Below are 17,616 nucleotides of genomic sequence, written 5' to 3'. Positions count from 1 at the left end.
GGGCACTAAGGAGGTGGGATCAAGTGAATCTGCTGATGATGGCAATGCTGCTAAAAACCCAAATAATGTTGGTACAACCTAATTTTCTCTAGGTTCCCCAAGAGATAACAGAACAAATGGGTTCCTCTAAAAGGGGGTGGAGAGCACAGACTTCTCCAGTTCTTTAACTTGCTCTCTAAAGCTGCCTACTTCTCCCCATTTCATTTAGGGTAAGTCTAGAGAGACTAGACTCGTATCAAGGGTTATTCTAGCCCTGGGTACATTCCCCACTGTCTTCAGCCTTAAACTGCAATATGCACTGTAAATGCAGGGACACCCCCTTTTGTCACTGCCCCCACCCCTGTATTATTGTGGTACTGTACATCTTACAGAGATGCTGAGTGCTTACAGCTCCTACTGACTTTAATACTTTGTGAAAGTGCTTAATGTTTCTGAAACTCACACCCACAATTGGTACTGGGACTTTTTTTTAAATACTATTTTTTATTTTTCATGTACTTTGTTCTTTTTCGAAATAAAATTCCTGACCCTGAGATTGCAATTCATCCACCTCTCCAGAAACAGATAGTACACTAAGGTTTTGGAGACCATCCTATCTTGTATTTGGGGCAATTAGTTTGAATGGAAATCTACAGAAACCAGCTTTATATCATACTATGACAAACCCTATCACCACCTTACATTACAAAACCCAAAGCTGTCCACATCTGACAAAAGGCAAACAGTCTGAAAAGTAGTCCTGAGCTTCATGAAAATGCTGTATCAGTGTTCCCAAGATAAGATATAAAAGTGATTTAATTACATTTGATGCAAATGGTCACTCTTGGTTAGTTTAAGACATAGTTATTTTACTTTAAGACAAACAGCAATCAGTTTATGGTAAACTCAAACTATGCTCACACAGATTTCTGTTAGTTTAAGTCAACTTTAAAACCATTTAACTAAAAATCACTGCAACTTTCTTGTATAGACAATGGAGAAAGAAAAACAAAGAACACTGCCATGATACATTTTTTTGAGGCTCACACATAGCTCAAACATTACAAAATTTTTCATTTCCTACCACTAGATTATTGTTATAATGAACTAAATAATGCAAGTTTGAAGCTATTTTGGAATTGGTTTGTATAACAACATTGGAAGACATATTCTAATACATCCAGCGCTGTGGTCTGTACTCACTGAAATGCATACTATGCCCACGTGACCAACTGCAACGAATGTCTGCAGCCCTCTTAGGTTATGCACTGTCATGAGCTGTAGGAACTCAGTGGTATGTTGAAAACAATGCCTATCTGGAACTAAACATGGTTCTTTGTGTTCAGAGACAACCAAGAAAGCACGTGTAACCTTTAAACCAAGAGACAGACCTAAAATGTTCAACTACCATGAACTACCGGCCAAATACTTTCACAGAAATTGAAACAATGAATCATTTTAGTAAACTCTGATTTTAAAAAATTAAAAATGAAATCACTGAACAAAATTGTCAGGCAGAAATGGAGTGACCAGCTCTACAGAATCCAATACTGTTAGGGGACAAAGTATATTCATCGCTAAAGATAGATTATTTTATAGATAATCTAATTCTATTTTTACTTTTTTACATGGTTTATTTTGGGAGTGCTGCAGTGATGTTGCAGTGTAGCACCAAGTTAATCAGCATCCTTTGTATTCTTAGGTATGTGAGACAAAGTTAGCATACCACCTTTTATCAGTCACAGATCTTTTAATTTCTATTATACTTTTCGATAGTTTCCTTCTGTTTCTGTGGAGAAATTCTTTAGTCATGTATAGCATAAACTAGAAATTCCAGAAAATGTATCTGATTCAATGTAACTTGTCTATTACGACATATTAGTGAACCTGCAATGCAAACTCCAAATATCAGGTACTGTTTCTAGTAATTTTTTTTTAGTCTTTTCTGATATCCAATATAACACAAAGGTTTTAAAAATATGCTTTAAGTTACCTAAAGCAAATATACTTTGAAAAAATTACACTTAATGTAATAAAACTCCTTAATTTCTCCCCTTTTCAGCAGTACGTACAGGATAGTTCACAACTAAGTGACTAAAAAAGATAAGCTGATTATAATACCTGGGGATTTTCTTGGGAATCGGAGCTGGTGATGAATGACTCGCTATTTTCTGTTCAGAGCTCTCTGGAGACTTTTCCTGGGTTTCTCCTTTGTCTTTTGCTAGTGCATCTGCGATGGCAGACTCCACTCCACTCTTGTTCTGAAGATCAGCCTTTGGTTCAGGTTGTGCCGGTTCACATCTATACATGAAAACAATCGACGGCTTCTCACTGGAGTCTGACTTGGCCTCACTGAACCAGTGATGACGTTGAACTGGAGGAGGGGGGAGCATATGTATGACAGTTCCATCAAGACCCACCAATTTTCCTTTCTCTTTTTCTTTCTCTTTGTCTTCCTCATCATCGGTTTTCCTGCGGCGGAAGAAGCTCTTAAATGATATCCAGCGTTTGGGTTTCGCATCAGCAGCTCGCCGACCTTCTGAATGAAGGATTGACTCAGCCTCTGTCGACCTGGTGGGACTGTTTGGTTTGGTCCAATTGCTGAAATGTCTTTGCAACAAGTTACTTGCATGATAGGGTGACGAAGTGGACCGTGGAGGAGGAAACGGCGGCGCTTGCTCTGTTTTGGGACTTGTGGTATTTGGCGTGGCTCTCACTGGCTTTGGAGAGTGAGTGGTAACTGGCTGTGAAAGTGAGTCTTTCTGCATTTTAACGGCAGTGTTTTCCACCGTCTTGGATGACTCTATTTCAGACTGGGATGTAAACAGAGATTTGGGTCGTACCAGGGTGTTTTTAGTAGCATCTGCATCAGGGGGTAAGGAATACAGTTCCTCTACGCTACAAGACTTGGGCCCAGACTGAGGCGTTTCTGGAGGAGACTGCGGAGGCTGGATAGAAGCCACAATCTGTGAAAGCACCGTGCTTGCGTTCTCTCTACCACTGCTGCTGCCGCCAACAGAAGCCTCTGGTGTTATGTCTATTTTTGCTGCAGGCTCTTGTGTTGTCTTTTGAACTCTCGATGGGGAGCTGTGGTCAGAACTATGACTTCTCTGTGGTGATATCTGACTTTTACTGAGACAGCTATTAAACTCTTGGACCTTTTGAGCCACAGAACCCAGCCTGCATTCAGAGCTATTAGTCACCCCCTTCGCTTGGGAACATTCAGTGGGTTTACTTCCTATGGCTTCAGTCATTTTGCTTTCTGTTTCTATTTCTTCATATGTGTGGCTTATTACACTAGTAGTTTTATCTTTGATGGATAGCTCTCCGCTGGTCCCTAGAAAACTTTTATAGATAGCCAGGTTATCATATGCATTTGGATTGATTACGATAGGAACTTTAATAGCATTTTTGGAACTCTTAGCGTAAGTGGGCTCATCATGAATGATAATAGGAAAAGGTGGCATGCCAGCATTATTGTAGCTGTTGAATTTTATCTCAGATAAATTGGGAGACTTAACTGGGATAGTTTTTGAAGAAATGTTTGTAGCTGTAGGTGAAGTAGGAGCTGACTTGTGGCTTGTCTTCCTGGGAGGAACAGAAGGTCCAGAGCTGTTAGCAATTAACTCCACCTTTGGTATCTTCTGTCTTGGGCTAGTACTAGAAGTCCACACTTCTTGATATCTGATTGCACTGGATTTTTTCAGATTAGCATTTACTCGTACAGGTGATGCTGCAGAGGATGTAACAGGCGTGCCGGGAGTTACTGGTGAGCTCGGGTTAGATGATGTATTTTTGGTTTCTGAGGTTTCAGTCTGGTTCTCCTTACATTCATTGGTCATGGCAGCTGATACATCTACTATGGTATATGGCTTGCAAACTGGTTGTTCCATATTCACCACCCTGTAAGGTTTAGCTTGCTCTTCCACAGGCACCAAATTAATAGTTACAGCTTGACCAGCAACATCTGAAGAACTTTTATTCTCTTGCTTATCGGTCTGCACAGCAATTTTGCCATCCTTCTCTTCTAACCGAAGCGCAAGGACTGCCTTGTGAGTTTCCAGACTTTTTGGAACATTTCTGGGAGTTTTTGACACATCCTTCACTTGTTGATTATCACAAAGACTTTCATATTCTGGTTCAATCAATTTGAGGTCCTGAGGAGTACTAGGAGATAACCCTCCATTACAGAGCTTCTGTGAAGAACTGCTAGTTGTTCCAGAGCGAGACTCTTCTGTCAAAGACGAATCAGGAGATGTAGAATCAGAAGATGCCATGCTCTGCATGCTCTCTTGCCCATAAAGAATCACAGTCTCTTCCCCATAACCATTTAAAATTTCATCGTAACTGTCATCATAATCTACTGCACAGATCCGCTGGAGAGACTTGTTTCTAAGGGGTACAGTATTCCATTTTTTGTCAACACAGAACTGAACAGGAGATAGGGTGTTAGCTCTAAAATTAGCAAAGCGAGGTTGGCCCCTCATACGAATTTCCATCGCTAGCAACTCTTCATCACTTTCATCCCAGCTCTCATGCTCTTCTTGCATGCTGCCAAAAAACGCGTCATCCTCACTCTCATCTCCGCTAGAGAACTCCGGATAACAGAAACGTCCACCTTCATTACTTATTACTTCAGTGCTTCCACTCAGAATAACATGCTTACTGTGTGAATCCTTCATTCCACCCATCATGCAGCTTGGAGGGATCTTTCTTTCTAATGACCTCTTATAACAATTATTTATTCTTCCCAGGAAAGTTTCTCTTGAGTTCATTTCATTTCCAGTTAGCTGAGGTGTGGCATCCAAACCCGCAATCTCCTTCAAAACTTCTGTCAGTCCATTATTATTGTTATTTGGTATCTTACCTACACCATCATTGTTGCCATAAGGCCTATGAACATGGCTATAACCTTCAATTTCATCTTCATTATTATTGTTCAGTGGTTTTTTGTTCAAGACAGCTTTGTTTCGGTTCCAACCTGCAGGCACTGATTTATTCTCACAATGATCCGGTGTGCTGATTTCACCACATACACCCTGCCCATCTACTACCATCATGGTGGGTTTCACAGCTATAGTGGGTTTCTTTGCCACAGGTGGTCGGAAGTTTCCTGTATTTCTCCCACGATGGCTGTTACTTTGGTTTGCATTGGATTTCAGATTTCCGTGTGAGAGGTTTTTTTTTTCCGATACTGGGGGTAACTGATGCAAGCTTTTGGGCTTGAAGCAGTTCTTACATTCACCAGGTTTCCAGACGTGTTCAGTGAAAGTGTTGCAAGCAGACATTTTCCCAGAGCTTTGCGCTTGATGCTGTGCTGTTCAGTGCATGGTAAGAATGTCATCCATATGTTTCCACTCCGTTCACTTAGTATGGCTACTGTTTTGAGCAGTGATCATTCTGAAACACAAAAAAGAATGAGGATAAGAATGGGGAAAAACCGGGTTGATCATTATACTTACATTTTCCATTCTATGAACAACTTGGAATAAGTAGCCTTTTGCTGATGTCTTAGCTCTTTTTACCTAAATTTACAAACCTGTGTAACTGAAATGCAAAAAAAGTTGCAACTATCATTCTTCTCATACATAAAGAATAAAAACTTTGGCAGCTAAGCCCTGTATTACTGAAAGCAGAGAAAGAGAGAGTAATGGCAATGACTGAGAATTTAGAGTAATTCTCTTGACTAGTTCAGGACCATTGACCTTTAATTTTGCCCAATAAAACAAATGCTAGGAAGAGGATATAAAACCGAAGATTAGCACACATTGCTTTCAACATAACTACTTAAACATGAGACAGGAAAGTAAGAGTATGTTTACTCTCCTAAATGCAATTGAGGTAATTTGTTTCAGCTTTGAATGTGAATGAGCTCAGCTTAAGTGACAAAATATGTTCAAGCAATTCCAAACTCTGCCATTTTAGCATTTTTTTCATCAAAGTATAACTGGACAGGTATTTTGGTTGAAAGGACAGGCTGGACTGTTATCCTGGAAAAGTCAGATAAAAATGCTGGGGAAACCTTTCCAGAAAGTCACTGTTCCTTCTGCTTTAGCTTACAATAGTGGCAATAAACCATTCTTCTTGACTCAAAACAAAGCTATGGATTTTTAGTCCCTGTTTTGTTTCACATGTTGCTTTTCTACCTAACCCCTCCAAAAATAACAATTGAAAAATCTCTTTCAGAGTAAACCTTTTTATTTCCTTAAATGATCAGCCCTAAGTAAAAACCAAACATGAATCTCCTGGGCTTTACAGTCATCATCGGAGTATCCACGATTTGAGAGTTTCATGAATTACTGCCTGAAGATCTTAAGCCTTCTAAGCCAAATCCACAAGTCTGGTCTCTTCATCACTGTTACATAACTTAAATTATTGGAGACATTTTACTGAGGTAAAAAAATCTGTATGTCCACCACAACTTCTGCAACCACAGGCACTGAAAATCAATAATTTTATATTCTTACAGGTTTCAGGTGGAAGTATACTTGCTGATCACAGAGGTACACTGAAATGGTATTAATAAAGCCATTCAGTTAAAGATGCAGCTCTCTAGAGCCCATGGTTAGTAACTCAGCAGCAGGACTGCTATGCTGGAATTCACCACAGGCACAACTGGTTTTCATCCGTGCAGCAAACAATAGAAACCATTAGTAAAACTGACACTTGTATGAATTTGTCAGTCTCCTCACGTACTGCTCTGTGTTTTGGCAAAGGGCTGTAGTATGCTGGAAAACTCTAATATAACAATCCTGTTCCAACACCAGATGGGGCTGAAGTCTAACTCTATTAGAGTATCTTCAGACACATTCATGGTACCAGGGCTATCATATTTCATACGCTGACTAAATATGTTTCCAGACAAAGCTTTTTGCCAAACAGTCAGTGCCAAAAGCTTTCTCTGTATGACCTAAGAGATAGAATGTCTGCCAGATAGAGATCTGCCCAAACTTTCAGCCTTTGTTTTCTATATACAGAGTAAAATGTCTTTGTGTGTTTTTGATCTCTGCCAAGATTTGTTGTTTAAACACTTTGCAAGCCCATATATTGTAAGCAGAAAAATTGCATTAAGAAATAATTCTCCTAAAATCAGAGAGAGAGAGAGCGCGCACACACTAGAGTTTTATACTCTGGTTAGCTCCTTTTCATGTATTTAACAAATAAAAGGAGTAAAGTTACACTAATGGGAATCTAAACTAAATGTTTTCTTGGAAAATATATTTCTCCATTACATAAAACCTCTGACCAAATAATTTAAACAAAAGGGTTAGTGCATACGCGTGTGGTTTTTAAGATTTAACTGGGTGATATTATTTCTCTGAAACTGCGTAAACTGCACTTGCTCTAGAATCCTATCACAAACCAGACAGCTTTATGGCCTTCCAGGCTAAGCATTTTCTGCCAAGAACGTTGGGGTACACATGGGAAAGCACTCCACTGCACACCTTCATATGCCCACAGTTTTACGTTTTACCACAGGCTGCACTCACTCTGATACACTGATACTAGTCAGTTTTCCTCTAACCCAAATGAGCACTACACTCAACATATGAATGCAAACTACCAGAAACATAGCAGAACCACAACACAGCACTCCAGTCAGAGTAAAAACTACAGCATGGTCATAGCTCTGTGCAAACATACACCCCACGTCCCAGGAGTACCACCTGCAGCAATTCAGCTTAAAAATAAAATACATGTTGATGTGTCCGTGTAAATGCAGACACACAGCTTGTCCACAGAAAATACCTAAGACATGCATAGATATTTTAGATCTTTTGCTCTTCAACACCTAACAGAAATGGTTTAAACACAACCACACTCTCTAATACGATTTTTGACACAGTCTGTGGAATGGACAAGAGCCACTGACTTCTCTGGTTTATGAACTACATCTGGGTTTCCAGTGGGCTTGGGCTCCTGCAGGATGACAGTCCCCGGAGCATGCTTTGACACTGCCTGCAGCTAGAACAAAGGAAACACGCACCTTCAAACAAGAGGAAATATATCTTAAGATAACAACCAAAAGAATTCCAACATTGTGCTACTTCCATACTTTGAAATCAGAAGCACTCCTATTCTATTACAAATTAAATTCATAGTGACCTTTATACGTCTAAAGAAGTATCTGCATTCTAAAAAAAATTCAGGCAGTTTCCTCACTGCTGTACAACTAATAGTGATTTTTCTGATGTTTTCCTCTCCCTTTAAAGAAAATACATTGACTGTTTCAACTACAGATACCCTATTATGAGTGATAATTATCGTGAGAGTGATTATGAGTGATAACAGAAATGAAATTTTCTTTCAGTATTAAAAAAATGTAAAACATTCCTCACATGTTCAGGCTATTGCTTCCATTGCTGCTAACAGCGGCTGCAACTTGGTAGGGGGCAGCAGAGTCCAGTGAAAGTAATGAAAACGTACACAAATACAACAAGAAAAAAATATCCTGCCATTGTTCATTTCTAGATTTTTACCCTACTCTCCAAAACAAGGTCAGCAAGAGATCCAGGCAGTCACACATCAGATCTCTTAAGCTGCTAGCAATTACATATCTTTTCTTCCATAACTTCCCTGCTTCCCTGACAGCCCATGTAACTGCTGAGGAATGGGAGGGAATGTCTACTCTGCACAACTCTTGGATCTTCTGAAATGAGTAGTTCAGATGACAGAAGTTACTTGAAAATACTCAATCTCCACAAAAATCAAGGCAATAACAACCTCAGATGTTAACTACAAACCAGCATTAGGCTTCTAAAGAAAGCATTAACAGTAAATACGTGGTATCACCACTGTGCATTTAATCTCAAAGCCTTTTTGTGTAAGTTGGTAAACTTACCTATTCACAATTTATACACGGAAACACTGCAGTGCAGTGACGTTAAGTAACTAAAATTCACCAAGTGAGTCAGTGACAGGAACAAGTACAGACAGACAAGTTCTGCTTCTACTGTGGTGCTGCAGCCAGCAGATCGTGATACTTCACTAAATGGTTGAGTCAGCTCAGATGGTTTATCAGCTTTAAAGGCCGAATCACTCTGTGTAAATGACAATAATAGTCCTCATTTCAGCAGATACACAACTGCACACAGGAGGGCTCAGTCTGACCCTGTTAAGTTGCCATCAAACAAACAGACACAAAAGCATATTTCATCTTCCAGGTCAGAGGGAGACGATGACAGATTCAGAGTTGCAGTGCAAAAATGAAGTAATCAGCTGAGATCTCCTCATGTCGGGGAGCTGAACTTTGCATTGAAATGCAGAAGTATTTTTGTGGCTCTTATTTGTTGACATCATCTTTGGGGAGTGCACAAAGATAGTAATAAACACGCATTTCAGGCATTTTCCCTTTGTTCTAAGTAATTTCAGGCTGGCGGGTCTCCTTTAGATGGATGCTGGCTGAATCACAATGAAGGCCTTCTCCAGTAATACTTTATACTAACATAATCCAATTAAAAGGAACTTAATTGGTGTGCAACATTCCCTACAATTTCAACATTTTAAAAATGAATAGTCTCAGTAAGTACCAGATGGTGACACGCACTAATTAATCAGGCCTGCTCAATGAATGAGCATATTAAAATGAATGCACCTATTAGACATGTGTTTTCAATGCTGTATGCTGCAAAAAAACTCCCCTTAAATGAATGCCTGCTATAGTACTGAGCAATGCGCACAAGTGTGCATTTCATCATTGGTAATTGTAACACTATCACTCTTTGATCTCTTCTTAGAACACTAGATACTTGGTACAGATTTCCTTTTGTTTGTCCTCCTCCAGGGAAAAGGCATTTAGCTCTAGCATTGCTATCCATGAAAATGGGCCTGAAATTTTTATGCTGCAGAAAAAATGGCACTGATCAGCCTTCTTACCAGGCAACAGTCCAATGAATTGCTACTGAACAACCCATGAACCTCTCACCATTGACAGGCATGTCCTCGGACTGAAGAAATCAGCAATGGGAATCCATCCTAGGCTTCCTGTACAGGAGTGCCCAAACACCATGAAACCACTCCGGCTTTCTGGTTTTGTCTGAACCACCCATAAGGGTCTGGACAGTCGCTGGTCATCATAAACACTAGTATAAGTCTAACATAACAAGAATAAAGTGATGGTTATTCTTTGCCAGTATCTGATTTCTGTTTCTTTTAAACTTTAATATAATTGTAATCATTTTAAGAGACTTTTTGGAAAAACTGAAACACTCCAACTTCACACATACAGTCCTGCTTGGGTGGCAATGGGCTGTAGAAACACTCTATCTCCCAGAGTGTTGAGACTGACTGACTCAGGGCCACTGAAGCATCCAGCACAGATAACTGGGACCACAAACAAATGTGACATATGCTAATTAGGTGGGGTTTTTTTGTCCTTCATGCCATAAAAAAAATTTCTTCTTCAATTTGACATCATTTGTCCAACTTAAAAGGAAAGCAAAACCCCAAGTGACGCTAACCGCAACATCTGTTACATACATGAAATACAACGCAGAGAGAAGAGCTTCACAGCCAGGAGTTACAGTCCCAGTTTGAAGGCACGTTGAGAAACACACTTGGTTACGTTCAGTACCCAGAAGCACTGTGCTTGGAGCAATCTTGCAGCACTTATTAGTGAAATGTAAATCAAGAAAAAAAGAAAAGATACTCTATAGTCCCACAGCAGAGTTTGGAAATGAAATCTAAAGTATCAATATTAAAAAATGTGAGTAGTGCAGTCACGGATCTCACAGCACTTCACAAAGGTGAACGAGCATTTTATAATACAGATTTCTGTAGAGAGGAACAGTGACTTTGGTGAAAGATCAAGAAATAGGCCCTGACTCTTAAGTGTGATGCTAAGTTCAGTCTTACTTCACTTACTTCACATGAGGTATGTCAGGAAAAAATATGAAACTAAATAAGGCAAATGGCATTATGGACTGCCACAATTTTATTCCCAAAGTGAACTAATATTCACTAAATATTGGATCATTGTTGTAACAACCCAGAACTGTGAGTATGGCAGATAGCAGAGATGGAAATGTCCTTAAGTGCTCAGCATTATCATTTCTGTTAAAAAAGAAAAGTTCTATCTTGTTGGAGATAGTTGTAGGTTTTTGTTTGTTTTTTTTTTTTCTTTCTTTTTTCTCTTTCCGGTCAGAACTGACTGCCCTGGTAACTGTCCAAGGCCATAAAATGACAGTTCTGCAGAAAATGCAACAAATCTGCAGTGGATATTGAGGAGGCAATGACCTAGACTAAAAAGTTGCCAATTTACTTCAGAACCACTCTTCAGCACCATGGTACTACACTGCTGAGATGCAGGGGGTATGATGGATGGAGAGGACAACAGAATCACTTCTATCCAAACTAGTGAAAAATAACCCCCTAGTTACAAACTTACTGCAAGACAGTATGAAACAATCAGGAAAGCAGCTTCAAACTATTTCTGTTTTTAACCTCTCAAACTATATTTTCTCTCTTTTAAAGAGAGTTTACATTACATAAATATTTCATAAAACTAAGTGAAGGAAACCCTTGAATATCTTTTTTCTACCTAAAACTTGTAAGATTAAACCATGATAGAAATAACCAACGAACTGGAGCAAAAACCTGCCTAGGGCTAGACAATCTGTAATGCTTCACAAGAAAACAGGCATTTCTTTACAATTTACCTAACCCAAACAGATAAATGCCACAGAGCAGGGAAAAGGCACGAAATATCCTCAGGATCTGCCCAGGTAATCCGATTACATTCTGCATCATCACACTGAGAACACAAAAAACAATAAGAAGGACAAGCTCTCACATTTGGTGTTGAGGCCCAGTAGACCAGCCAAGGAATGTATTTGAATATGAACTCTTATGAGTTCAAATAATAAGAGATTCTTAACTGGAGAAAACTATTAAAAATATTGTTTTCCCTTTTTGAAAAAATCATCATTTAGCATTAACAAAACTTAAATTTATAAAGACCATTCAGACATACATATATATATGATTGGATTACAATGATCATTCAGTGTTGCACAGTATATTCTTTAGGGATACTTTTTACTTGCACAAAAGTTTAGGTTTCATTTTTTACTTTTTTAAAAGAAAACCCCAGTAAGATATGCCAGACTTACACATAGTTAGTTTACCTTGCTTCCTAAAAAGGCCTGTTTACAACGTTCCAAGATCTAGCAGCAAATTAAGGGTAAGCACATCAGCTAAAACAGCAACAAGCATGATAACGATAATTAAAAAAAAAGAATCAATTTCAGTGCATTTAAGTTTGTCCCAACTCTATTTAAGCAAAATTATGAGAATTAAGCCCTTCACAGCATATTAAAAATGCACCGGTATGACTATACCTTGACCAATCTAATTATCTTTGATTTACCTTTCCCAGGCTCACTTGAAATCCTGCCCTTTGATCTTTTTTTGCCCGTTGTTTAAGCACATGAAAACATCTAGAAGAATAAACTTTACCAAACCTCTCCAGAATGTATTCACAACAAACAAAAATGAAATACCTGAAAACCATTATTCTGCTTCCATAGTTACAAACCCCAGTAAGGGTTGTGGTTATCCTTCTGCTGAGCACTGCTTGAGTAAGAAAACAGTGTATATCATCACTGCATTATTGAATCCATCAATTCTGCAGCTTCAATTTACTTAAAACTTCTCCCTTGGACTACTGCAACCTCTGCTCCAAAGATCTTTATGCTGAAGCCCTGATGCAGCAAAAACCAATATATCAATTTCAGTTTAGCAAAGTAACTTGTGTGTAATAAACTACAAAATAGTATTAAGAAAGGATATGAAGGATCTTACTAAAAAGTAGCCAAAGATAAACAAACCACTGCAGTATTGGGAGCAGGTAACTTATGAGAGAATTAGTGGATTGCAGCCAGTATAAGAGGTCACCTACAACAGAGAAGATAGAACACACTGCTGAGAAGCCAGATGAGTACTCTCCATCAGTCTCATCCCCCTCTGCAAGAGCCTTATGAGTTATTAAATAAAGACTTGAGAGAATTAAGTTTAAAAATAAAACACTATCAGCCATTATAAAAAATGAGATATTAAAAATAACTGATAAATTAAAAGCAACAGCACAGTAGGGCTGGGCTGTGTAAAGCCAAGAACTGTGGAGAAACTTGAGAACGGGGTGGCTGAGCTACACACAGAATTACGTGGTCCCTTGTTGGAACCGGGCATCTGTTCAGCAAGGAGCTAAGCACGGTGTGAGGGGGACATGCCTTTTGTCATGACTTCTGCGAAGGAAACTCGCTCTTCTTCCTACCAAACAATGAAATGATGAGCAAAAGAGAATCAGCACAATTTTATTTTAAGTTTTTAAGAAGTTCCCACAAATTACTAACTGCAAGACACACAAATGGTGCAAGAGAAAACACAAGGCAACCAGCAGATTACGTGCTTTCAGTGTAAGAAAATCAATGACATGATTTACTGAGTATTGTGTTCAGTTCTATTTATGACATCTCAGGAAGAAATGCAGCATAAAACAACCACAAAAATACTTTAAGGGATGAAAAGCTTTCCATATGAAGTGAAACAAAAAGATTTAGGATAGTTTAGTTCAGAATTGAGACAAATAAAATAATATATTAAATGATCCGTCACATAAAGAAGGTAGACTGGGTGTTCCCACTTAGTGTTTGTCTCAAAAAAAGAGCAAGAAACCCAGTGCAGCATATTTAAATCAGTAGAAAGAAAATGATTCTATATAAAATGCTTCCTGAAACAAGCTGGCACTGAGATCAAGAGGTCAGCTGGATTCAGAAAAAACAATTAGACATTTGTACATAGGATAAGACACTGACAGTTGTATTAGGTGGGGTAAACGCAAAGTTTCCAATTCCAGTGCTTAAACAGAACATTAACTATTTGAGTTGAGAAGAAAATGCACTCATTAGCAGATTATTCCCTTATTGTCCATTTAGGAAGTTTGGGCAGCGTGAGGGACAGGCCCGCTGCGGGAGTCCAGGTGCCCGAGCACCGGCAGCACGCAAGGCCTGGCTCATGAAACCCAGCACCAGCTGTCAAGTCTCTTCGTGCTCACAGATCCCATTCTCCCACTTCACCAGATCTGATGCACCAAAGAACCACAGAATACAAGATGTTGTCTTAAAGATTCCTGGTCTATACTCTTCCAGTCAACCCGCACTACGTACCCCTTCCACCTCTGTACGGCATGTCCCTTTTGTTTGGGATTTTACCTATATAAGCCTTCCTTTGGCAAAATCCTTCTCAAAATTAATCTCTTCAATAACAACATGATTCTGCATTTTCCTTTTTATCAGATCCTACTCTTTACTTTCAGTGTTTTTATAGTTTAATATGGCAAAATAACTAAATGGTGAAATAATGCTAATATCCATTATCTCCCAGTGGTAAGGCCTTTCTCTTCTCCTCCCACGCTTCGTTTTGTCACTCTGGTGCCAGGCTTATACCTCAGCCCTAAAAAAATTCTTTGTGTTCTTGTCTACTTTTTATGACTACACAATTGGGCTTGATATTGAGCAACTGAGACCTCAGGCTATAAGCTGCTTGGGCCAGGTGACTGTGTTCACTAGCACGTGTCTTGCAACGTACAACAATCCATACAAATCCATAGCAATGCATAAGTAAGATGATGGTAATTGCTAAGGTAAGGAAGCCAACTGCAAGTCTTACAAAAGATTAGTACTGTTTGAATGTTGTCATACAACTAACCTAAACAATTTAACTTTTGAAGACACATACATTACTAGTTTATAGTGGAAAACATAAATAAGTCACATACTGATATCTCATTCAGTACTTGATGGAGCAGGTGCTTAGAAAGGGCTTGAATCTTTGTAAAAACTGCTTCAGTTTCCCGTTCCACGGCAGCCACCTCCGCCCACTGCCTTCCACTTGGTGCAGTCGTTTTGCCTTGTTCCTTGCATCTATGATCAAAGACAGACATTCTAATTTGAGGTTCTCTTTGATAATCTTGAGAAACTAGCTACAGGTAATTTTTTGGCCATCAAAGCTAGTTCAAGCAGCTTATTCTCATTCAGGCTACTCTTCTAATTAGTATGTCATTTATTCATCCCAATAAGCTACTTTACCAGGCATGATGAATGCCAGAAATTTTAATCTGCAGCCATAAGCCACAGCAATGAAATGAGTGATGAGCTGTAAGTCAGAAGGTTAAAGATATTATTGTCTACTAGTGTTGAAGTTAAAAGAGAAAACAACAACATTTTACAAGAGATATTCTTTAGGTACTCCTTATGTTTTGCCTACACTCCATCCCTGTACAATGGGAAGCCACCACTGAAGACAATGCTGTTGGGGATAAAAAGCACCATCATAGGTGAAATTCAGAAAAAGAATTAGCAGATACTGAAATCATATGCTTTTAGCATTCACAGTAAACAAGAATTGATTTTTTTACTTATTCTGATGACTAAGTGTTGTGTCTGACTGTCCTTTTAGGATAACACCCCCCCAAACACCAGGATTGTGTTTTCTGTAGTTTTCGCACAGATTTCCACTATACGATGCTCCTTGCAAAGCACATCAGTCAGAGGGAGGAAAAGATGCTATTGTGTAACTGCGTGCACAGGTTCTCAGAGAACTCAGCTGTGCAGACAAAACAAGGCTGCTGCTAATATAGACCCTCCTGCTTCTTTTTACCATTTGGTACCAAAGGGGATTTGCCATAATGGTATCAGCTACAACTACCTACCTTAAAAATGATTCACCAAATAGAAAACCCAGGTATGCTTGTAACAGCAGTGTGGAAACAGACCCCAAAGCCAAGAAGTCAATACCTTACTTCATTTAAAACATTGTGTTGCAGACCACTGAGAACAACCCAGTAGTCTTCATATTCTTTTGCCCGATTATCAAGTTAGCAGTATCACAGCCCCTGGAGAATCTTCAAGTCCACAACACACCAGTGTTCCAGGCACCCTGGAAAGGGCTCCGTGATGCAGCTGTATCCTTCCATGGTGACAGAAAAGGACTAACAGCAAAACACTAGGATCTAACAGTCAGTAATCATCTTTTTAGGCTACCAAAAAAGACATGATGTAGGGCAGGGGAGAAAAACCAAACCAAACAAACCAGAGTAATTTATTTTAGTCCACAAAATCTGATTCCGTACTTAAAAATAATCCATACATGAAAGAGCTATGCAGTGAAGGCATCATTAAATATAATCAAGGACAGAATCAGGAAGGAAGTGTAATAGAAATTCTGTATTAGTTTTTTATCTTTATATTCAGTGACTGTTTTCTGCAGCTAGGGAATTTGCTCAAGTTACTTCATGAGAGAAAAAATGGCCTTCATTTTCACAGATAGATGTTTAAACCTATCAGGTATGTAAGTCACTATAATTTTTAGCCAATGCTGTAAGACAAGGAAAGGAAAAGAAGGAATCGCTTACTGCTTCTGAGAAGGCTGACTTCACGCAGGCAAAACCTGCCCTAAGAACCAATCTGCCTTGTGGGCAGCAGGAGCATCCAGCCCCCTAAAAACCAGAGGTGGCTTATCACAAAGAGCAACTGCATCCAGAGTGGAGCCTGGCAAACGCCCCACTGCTCCCACAGCCCCTTCTGCTTCACGTGTTCCTGCGAGCCCAGCCTGAAGCTGTTCCTGCCACCTATGAACAGCCATGCTGTCAGAGCGCTCAGACACTAATTAAGAGGCTGCTGATCATACTTGAAAATCACAAGCTTGAAACCTGGCCAGTGCTCATTCATGGGTCAGGACACAGTATGAAACAACAGAACTGAAGCACTGTAAACAAGCTCTAGCAAAGGAAAGAGAAAGAAAATCAACACAAACATTTGTTTGCAGAAATGGCACTCAAATTCTTTTTCTTTAGTTCTCCTTTACAGATATAAATGTTTTCCTAAAGGAGTTGATTGCCAAACATAAATTTTCGTACTTGTGCTTGACAGAATCCTAAAAATACAAAGCTTTTTCTATCCAGAAAAAACACAATGTGAATTTTCTAGTCTTGTACTGCTGAGATGACTCAATACTAATCTACCGGGATCTGAAGGTAAAAGCAGAATCACACTCATCTGAATTTTTTACCTTTCAGACAAAGTTTTTGTGACAGTGTACTTTATTAGCACACAGGACCGCTGTGAGTCCACCATTGTGCAGGAATGGATTTCATGGAAACCACACTAAGCCCAGGGCAATTACATTCTGTCACTGCCAACCTGAGTAAAATATGAAAGGCTACTATTACCTGCCCTCTTGGAGGGTCTTGAGGGAGGTTTTATTCCTGCCATATGAAACACTATGCCATTTGGAATTAAATTGTTAACAATACTAAGAACCAGTCTAAGAGAAGCTGGGAGACCAAGACCTACTCCTCTGTCCACGTAAGCAGCATCAAGTTGCAAGGCAGTAGCAATACTCTTCCTGCTACTCCCTGCTGAGGTCTGGGGCTCCGTCGACAATGTCAATACTCCACTGACTGAGGAAAATTGCTCAGGAATCTAAATTGTGCTTCCCCAATACTGCTTCATCAACACTGTGCACAAGGGGATGTGTATGCCAGGTCTCCCAAGTACGGTCCATAGAAGAGACTACATGCTCTCTGTAGGACTTAATCTTGCAATTTATACAGAAAAAAATATCTGTACAGCAGATTTC

General features: G+C 39.3%; 1 protein-coding gene across 4 annotated transcripts in view; it reads right to left on the bottom strand.

Annotated features, from left to right (window-relative positions):
• The window catches only part of PEAK1 (pseudopodium enriched atypical kinase 1), a 123,195-nt gene that overhangs the window by 35,212 nt on the left and 70,367 nt on the right, over window positions 1-17,616 (bottom strand). For 3 of the 4 annotated variants that reach the window (XM_074879891.1, XM_074879895.1, XM_074879894.1), the window contains exon 3: window positions 2,101-5,379. In XM_074879891.1, coding sequence (XP_074735992.1) covers window positions 2,101-5,267 — 3,167 coding nt within the window. In that variant the 5' untranslated portion in view covers window positions 5,268-5,379. Of the gene's footprint in view, window positions 1-2,100; window positions 5,380-14,755; window positions 14,901-17,616 lie in introns of all 4 variants that reach the window. The other variant, XM_074879893.1, reaches the window with a different exon arrangement.

This window comes from Strix uralensis, chromosome 11, assembly GCF_047716275.1.
Source record: "Strix uralensis isolate ZFMK-TIS-50842 chromosome 11, bStrUra1, whole genome shotgun sequence".
Lineage (NCBI taxonomy): Eukaryota > Metazoa > Chordata > Aves > Strigiformes > Strigidae > Strix > Strix uralensis.
This window is presented reverse-complemented; position numbering and strand designations above follow the sequence as displayed.